At 40.4% G+C, this 8,557-nt stretch overlaps 1 protein-coding gene across 1 annotated transcript in view; it reads left to right on the plus strand.

Moving 5' to 3' along the window:
* The window catches only part of acap2b (ArfGAP with coiled-coil, ankyrin repeat and PH domains 2b), an 18,322-nt gene extending 10,406 nt beyond the window's left edge, over window positions 1–7,916 (plus strand). Inside the window, exons 2-4 of the mRNA XM_013910124.1 lie at window positions 3,581–3,638; window positions 7,013–7,132; window positions 7,812–7,916. Of these exons, the coding sequence (XP_013765578.1) occupies window positions 3,581–3,638; window positions 7,013–7,132; window positions 7,812–7,874 (241 nt within the window). The 3' untranslated portion in view covers window positions 7,875–7,916. The remainder of the gene's footprint in view (window positions 1–3,580; window positions 3,639–7,012; window positions 7,133–7,811) is intronic.
* Window positions 7,917–8,557: the final 641 nt, after the last annotated feature.

Genomic DNA, 8,557 nt, shown 5'->3' on the forward strand with positions numbered 1-8,557 from the left:
GAGCCATCTAACCTCTCCTCAGCTTCGGGCCATGAACTTCTGTTCTGACGTTCACCTATAAACATTGTTTTTGATACACTTTAAAACCAGTTGGTTCTCTGAGAGATTTCAAAGTAGCCCCATGATGACGATCCCACCACTGTGCTTCATAATTAGGATGATGTTTTGTTTTTGTTGTTGGCCTTTTTCCCCCAGATGACCTTTTTTGACCTGTTTCCTGCTGATTTATGATGTAAAGCAGTGTGAAATTTGACTGTCATACCACTCATTACAATTCATGAAACTAACCCGGTGACAACTCTATTGAAAGGAGTCTTATGAGGCTGTGATAAAACCGTGGTTCACACTGTCCTGACTTTGTACAGAAAAGAGGGCTTTGTCACTTAGTGGATTTTGTATCACTTTGTTTATGTAGAGCAGCACTTGTACAACCCACACTTAGAGTTTGCTCATTAATTTAAATGCCTGCATTCAGGTATCTTTTAGAGAGAGTTTTCTTTGTCTATTTTGCTGACTTTAGTCTAGTAGGGACCACATTATGACTCTTCAGTGTCGATCTTGGTGTTTCCAAAGCTTTGTGGCTCTTCTTTCCTCTGCTTTCTCCTCTTTTGCTCATTATCCAGTTTCAGCCTGGATATGCTCCAAGTTCAGAGCTATGAGGCAATAGCCCAAATGTTCGTTTTGCCAAAGCCCCTCCTTTTCTTATCCTGTCAGCACTTTTGCAAGTTTAGCTTGCAGGCTCAGCTTTTCAGATTAGAAGGAAATGGTCTTCTTCTTGCGGTTACTTGGAAAGCATGACAGTGACTGACAATTAAAACAATTGTTTCTAGGTCTGTTCCTGAGATTGTATCTGAGTTTTCCAGTCTTCTTTCATTTCAGTGATGTTTATTATAGTTCATACTTGTGACCTGGATACTAAATGTTGTTGTTTGCCCCTGGGCAGAGAAATCAAGTGACTTTTATCAAGCAAGAACTGGCCTGACAAGATGTTAGATAACACATAATCAGATAGTAATTTGACTGACTGACAAACACAGTCTGTTATTGGATAATTTTATTGTAATAATTCACTTCACTTTTTTGTAAAGTGTACAACTAAAGCTTTCCTTAAACCTGTTTTAACTAACTCTCCCTTCCCTCTGTTTTTAGTGTTGGCAAATGTTTGTACTCCTTACGTTTGTACTAACTACATCACCAAGCAAAAGTCAAATCCTCCTGAAGTCGGACGCTCGACACGGTCGGCAGAGCAGTGGTGATTCTGTGTGAATCACTGGAGAAATGTCCTTTGCCCGTGGCAGCGGAGAAAGACAAACGGGGCTTGTAGCATGTTCTTTTGACCACGGTTAATATCTGTGTGAGAGAGGCACAGTCATCTATTGCCTTTGACCCTGTTTCTGCCCTGTTGGACTACTTAAGACCTCAGTTCACAGACTTCACTTGGACTGCTATTTAAGACTCATAAAAAGAAGCACTTTGCTGTCTTTCAAGTCAAAAGCCTTCCTCCTATACTTATTATGAAGCACAGAAGACAAAAAAAAGATCTATTCAGCTAATGTAATTTTATGTTAACATGTATTAATCAAAGTACATGAGATTACTTGTGCAATAAAGTACATGTTGCAAAGCAAAGGACTTCTCTATGTGGCAGGTTCTTCAAGCATTTAGCTGAATAAGGCATATATCAGTTTCTGAAAGCTCAGCAGTTTGATTTTGGCATTCCCACAGTTGAACTTACTGAGTGATGGATTTGCTGTTCATGCATGATATTCAGATTAGCCTTACCACCAAGTTTATCCTATGCGCCTTGTAGCATAGCCAGCAACTCAAGCTAATTCTAGTTTATAGTTTTAACGATTGTGACTGCTGCATCTGTGCATCCTGCATTAAAAAACAACAACAACAAAATCCCTTTCACATACAGAAGAAAGACGAGGACATGTAAATAACAATAAAATTAAGTCATACAGTTGCACTTCACAGTATCTGCTGTTCAGTATGCGCATACACCCAAGCCTCTCCTGTTGAGGGATCCCCGGCACTGACCAGATGTCCACGACTTAGTTTGATGCCATATGGGAGAACAAACAGCTACAGGGGGTTTGGAGAAAGCCGTCCGCTGCTACTGCAGGGTGACGTTCTTAATCCCTCTGCTTTACACTGACACATGGCACTCATGCACTGCACTGCATGATGTTGGACACATTTTATCCTTCAGTAGAATAAATTGTATTTGAAATGTAAAACTGTTGTTCTTATCTTCAGTGAGTTTATGCTAAGGGCGATTGGCTGATAGGCCTGAAATGGAGAGAATCGCCGTGATAAGAAACAGATACTGTTGTATTAGTAGATGTAAACAGTTTTAATGCTGCTATTGTCTTAAGAATAAACTTGCCTCAGTGTTGATTACTGCTGCTAAATGGTTATAAATGTGAAGCATGCATTATCTAAAGGCCACATCTGAGCTGCACTGCATAACTAATGATACATGACTTAACAGCGGCGCATTCATTAAGTTTTCATAATGTGCCACCACTAGCACCATCATTTCAGCTTTTCTCCTGTTTTAAATGTGTTTTTCTAGGATAAGTGGGCTTACATCGTTGCAGTGCACTCCTTAAAAGGGTGTTTTAATGCTAAAGGCGCTGTTGTGTTGTATGTTTTAGATGCACCTTAAAGACCTTGTTGCTTTTCTGCAGATACATCTGTGTCTAATAAATCCATATATCATTATCAAGTGTTGGCATTTGCCATATTATTTCTTATTATTTCTTTACTCCAGATTAAGCATAAATAAATGCAGTTTTAGAAAAAATACTCTTTGTCTATCCTGCATTAAAAAGCCTTAGTAATGCGATAATTAACATCAAGGGGAGATTAATCCACAGATCCTGTGCTGGGATGATGTATTTGATATTCTTCTCCCTCTGTTGTGGTATCCTGAAGCTCGTAGGCTGTCGATCTTGTGGAGAGGCAAGCTGTGTCTCTGTCACATTTTAGAGGGCAGGACGCCAGACCTGACTTCAGGCCCAAAATGGCAGCTCTCAGTTTGTCTGCTTCTAGACGTCTGTCTGTGTGTCTCACGTGCTCGAACGGGAGGATATTGTCATTTACTGCAGCTGCCGCTTTCAGAAACTATAATTGTGGAATACGGGAATGTTGGGGGAACCGAACTGCTATAATTAAATTAAGTTCTTCTTCTCTGTCTGAAAATGATCAAGATGTTGAAATAAAAGACAAATATTTGACCCAGTTTCAGTTGCATACGTGACAAAGATGAAGCTGTGTGGCTATAAATTATGTTGCTTATATTGGCATGCAGTATATTGCTTCCTTTTTACTTATGATCAACATAAGTGCCATAATGCGGAACAGAGAGTAACCTAACTGCTCTGCAGACACAGGAGGGTTATAAGGAGAACTGTGATAATGGGATGAAGATGAAGGGTATGCATGCTTTCCAGCAGAATGCCTCTGAGTACACCTTCTTTCTCTGTTTCACAGTTCATGCATCCGAATGTCAATGAAGTATTGAGTCATGGTTGCGCTTCACTTCAAACCTTTGCATTTTCTGTCCTCACAGAGCCACCATAGAGGAAGTGGAGGGGGATGTGTGCGAGTTGGAATCCAAGCTTGACAAAGTGAGTACCGCCCATGAAAAACATTGTTTAATTGTTCGTTTTCTCCACCGTGCGAGCCAGCAGCAACATAAGCCATCCTGTAACAGGTCAGGTTTGTCCTCGGACTTGTCCTCGCTGTATTCCTTGGCATTTCGAGCAAGACTGAATGAAAGCAGACGAGCAAACGCACTCGTTACCCTTCCAGCAATGTGATGGTTTACTTGGACCAGATTAAATATCTATCTATATGCCAAGTCTTTTATTGTAACTGTGGCATTTTGTTGATCAAAATCATACGTTTGTAAAATCACGAAAAGGGATGTGTGCCTATTATTAGTGATTTGAAAAATGGATTTCATGGAGGGGCCAAATGAATTCATGATAAAAGACGAGGTTAATGTTTTAAGAAGAGTTTCCAGTTTTTGTAATAGGTCTGGATGAAGTAATGCAAAGTAGTATACAAACAAAATCAGGGTTATTCACACACTCACACTGATGCATGCATCGCCTGTTGATTGGTAGACGACCCACTCTACTGCCTGGCTCAGCATTTACTCACCATTCAGCATATTTATTCTTTTATCAAAGCTTTTTATTGTTTTGCTTATTTTTAATAGGAAATACTCACCAGCAGGATGGTATTTACAGTCGTATTTAGTGGTGCAGACTTGGGTTGGACGACTGGACGAATATATCGACTATCAATGATAGGCTGAGCCCATCGGCCATCATTTTTACAAGGGGCAATTTAATTATTCGTCCATGAGTAAGTTTGCTAATAAAGATGGAGCTAATAGAACCAGTCAACAGAAAGGAAAAAAAAAAAAGCTCCATCAAATGCTTGTTGATGGAGCTGCAGAAGCTGGTGATAGCCTAGCATACTCAGCCGGATGGTGGCCACATGCATGCTCATGCAAGTTAGCTGTGTTTGAGTAGTTTGCTCGCACTATAGGTCTGCACAGGCGGGACACTGCTTTGGTTACATCCTTGAATTGACCTCTTTCATCCCAAATTGGCGACTTTATATATATATTTATGTGCTGTCAGTGTTAACGCGTTAACGTAAAATTTTTACATGTCGCCCAACCCTAGTACAGACTGTTAAGCACTTGATGAAATCCATATTAAAGCTACTTATTAAAATTAAAAAATAATTGGCTCAATAACTTTCTGTGTGCAGAGATATTTCGGGAGTGTTATTTATAGTCCTGAGTCCTGAAGAGTGCCTTTGGTACTTTTCCCAGCTTTCGTGCAGATTTCTTTTCCCCCCCCCAACAATCAATTCGTGCCTTTTGGGTTTTTTCCTGTGTAACTGACATTAAACCAACCAAACAGAGTCATGTTTATCAACGGTTGTACCGTCTTGATGCCACAGAGCCCACAGAATTGTTCTCTTGCTTAGAGTGAGACCGTAGAAGAATCCAGTTCTTTATTCCTCGACTTAGTCTTACAGCGTTACTCTTACACCCTCCTCCTCACTCCACCTCCGTGACTCAGCCTCACTTCCCCTCTTGCTGTGGAGAGGAAGGATCTGCCAGAGAGTGGGTGTGTTTGCGTGAGTATGGCTGTGATAGTGTGTGTGTGTGTCTGAGTGTGTATGTGTTGACTTGGGTGAAGTGAAGTTGTCTTCAGATACCAGAGTTCAGCTTTTCCTTCAAGCTTGCTTACCTGTGTGACCATAACGTGCACAGCCATGTTGGATCAGAAGTAAATCAACAGAGACAGTGTCCACATTACATCTGCTCTCATACATCCTGTTTCCAAACAATGGAGTAGAAACCTTTCACATACTGGTGTCTTCTGAATGGTGTCACTGTGGTTCTGTTTCTGTGAAACTGTTGCTTCCCTCATCAGTGTTAAGTCTCTTTTTATGTTCTGGAAATGAACCAAGAGAACAATGAAAAAAGCATGTCTACCTGAAGCATTCCTGAAGTGCTACAAGAAATTATTTACAGAGCAACAACAGAAAGCGAATACATCTCTAGATCGATGGGTGTTTTTTACACGTCTAGTTTGCTTTCTCTAGAACAATCAGTTGGTGACTTTAAAAACTCGGATTATTGGAGAACGTGGAGCATCCCAAAATGCAAACCTTGAACTTCTGAACTGCTTCGAAGTTTGTTTTAAACCAGAGTGAGACCACCTCCTCCAAAGGGTCTCGGTGTGCGGTTACCTCGTTTACATCTGCGCAAATGAACATCTGCACAATGGATTTAAGCAGACTAAACACCACAAGTGTGAAAACACCCTAACAACATGCAGCAGGGCTGAGGCAGCTGTAGTGTAATCATATTTAAAGATAAGTGTTTTGTTCAAATGCGAAGGAAATGACACGTGTGCATGCTGGAAATGTGTGTAAATGTGTGTGAGAGTAAGGTGTTGACCCACTTGTCTTGTGATTCTAATGTTTTGTAGCACTTTCACTTTTTTCCACTTTGAGCCTGTCTTTTTCTTTTGTATCCTCACTGCTGAGACGGTTATATGATTGGGGGAAAAGAGCATTTTTTAACCTCCTAGGACCTGGCGTCCACATATGTGGACGTCACATTTTGGGTTATTTAGACCAAAATACTCAATTTTGCTCTACAAGAGCCTGATATCCACTTACGAGGACATTATACTGCTACTGTTCTATCAAAATTTTAAACGAATATCCTCATTTGGCTCTCATTTTTCTTAGAAACAAAAATCAGGTAAAAAAAAAATCTGGTAATTCTTTGTTTTTACATTCATCGTGTCCCAATCAGCCCAAATATCAAAGAGAAATTAAAAATGCTGCTGTGAAAGAGTTCTGGTCTTAGGAGGTTAAATATTAAGCGAAATGCTTCATTTTGACTGACAGCATTGCTTATTCTCTTTCCGACTCAAACTTCACTCATAATTAGTCGTGAAGCAGGGTCAGTCTGCGTTTGATCAGCTTTTAGGTGTTCATTAACATTTAGTAATTGTTGAAGGAAGCTGCTTAAAATTGGCATTTTCTTAGCGTGTCATGTAGCTGCTTTGGCTGTAGATGCACATTCAGCCTCTGTGTCATCAGCTGTGTGGGAGTAGATGGAGAGTGGCCAGAATTTGTTGGGAGTTTACATAACCTGGAATTATCTTTGCCCTCAATGAGTCAGAAGGGAAAGAAGTGGCTGTTGTTAATTACCAATAAACTGAGTAAGCACTGAGTATCTTATATTTTAGTCCTTTTCTCTGCGTTTCCAGTTTCCACAAAAAATCCCAAATCTATTTTCAGCAGCAGAGCTCCACTGTTATTAATAAGAGACAATGCCCTGAAGAAATCTCTAGCACTGTTCCTAGTTTGTGTTCACTGAAGTGTTTCTATTGTTAATGCATTTCGTCATTTCTCCGTTACCCCCTCGAACACTGACGTCTGCCGCTTTCCTTTCTAGTTGGTGAAATTGTGTATCGGGATGATTGATGCTGGAAAAGCCTACAACGCAGCTAACAAACAGTTTGTTTCGGGGATCCGGGAGCTTGCACAGCAGTCCACCAAAGATGAGGTCATTGAGGTAAACAAAAATATAATTTTGCTCCATCTTATCTGCACAAAATGCTTTGAAGTATTTTTTTGCTTCTTCTCCAGCTTGTGTTGTGACAGTCCTCCTGTAATATCCAGTAAAACTTTGAAAACTCTACATCTCAGTAAAATAAACATCACAGATGGTGTAAAAGCATTACTGACTTCATGAGAGTCCCCAGATGTGAAGAAGCCTTTAGCTCTTTGTTTGATCACTCTAAATGGGCTTCACTCTGCATCCATGGTGAGATTTATCCAAGTTTGAAAACTGAGGGCTAGCAGAACCTCGCACTGTCCGCTGGGTCTCGCAGAGGTCAGATGTTTTGTTTTGTTCTCTCTTATAAATTTTGCATGCCGAGGCAAGCACTTCCTGGCTGCCTTTGTGTATTTTGTTCACCGCCTCTCCCTTTAGGTTTGAAGCTGAGCCACTGCGTGTATCTGAAAAGTGTAACTTAGCCAAAAGAATTCTTTCCCAAAGTGCTATTGTTGCTTCAAAAACACCAGGGTTTCCTTTCTCTCATACCTGAGGAGCATTTGTCCCTGCAGCTGTGGCTTAGCAGGCATTTTGAACCACTGGTTTTAATTATATTTGACCTTGTGCTGTTTTGTGTTTTATTCTTGCTTTGTCTCTTTGCCTGCCTTCATGGCTGTCCTCTTCCTTCTCTTCACAGTCCAGTCTCACAAAGTTTGCCGAGAGTCTGCAGGAGATGATCAACTATCACACGGTACGCTGACCAAAACCGGATGCATGTTTTTTCCCCCCCAAGTGACTATAAAATCCAGATCGTTTTTAAAAAAAAAATCCTTGTGCTGAGAAAGAGAAGCAGAAAATGTCCAGTGAACATGTTTTAAAAGCTTAGCACAGAACTGAACTATGGTGGCTGAATGTGAAGAAAGTGCCTATAATAAGCATCTTCCAAGGGGAAGATTTCATATTGCTGTAAAATATGTGAAGCAGGGTGTTGCTAAAAACACACAGGAAACAATGCCTATTGTAAACAGTGGTTTTAAAAAAAGCTCCTTGGGTCAGCTGCAATAAACTCCTTTTTTATTCATTGTCAGCCATCATTAGTCACAAACGCTTTGGGATTTCTTGTCTTTTGTTACAAAATCAAAATAATTCCTGGAGTAAAACGGTCCATGATGTCATAAGCAGATCTGGTTGTGTGTGTGGGTTGAAATCCATCTGTTGGAATAAATCATCCATAACTGGTGTAAAGTGTTTGTGTGTTTAGTTCATCCCGCAGACAGGTGAAGAGCTTTAGTATAATGTTGACCATAACAGATGTGTTGCATGCTAGATCATTTAAAACAAACCAACCTGAGCCTCCAGGCGTTAGCGTTGCACTGTGATCGTTACTGCTAGTTGAAATACAAAATTTACAGTTGAATAGAAGTAACATGGTTACATAGTTTC

The sequence above is a fragment of the Pundamilia nyererei genome, unplaced genomic scaffold (assembly GCF_000239375.1).
Source record: "Pundamilia nyererei isolate P.nyererei 1_Seehausen unplaced genomic scaffold, PunNye1.0 scaffold00036, whole genome shotgun sequence".
NCBI classification, from domain to species: Eukaryota; Metazoa; Chordata; class Actinopteri; order Cichliformes; family Cichlidae; genus Pundamilia; species Pundamilia nyererei.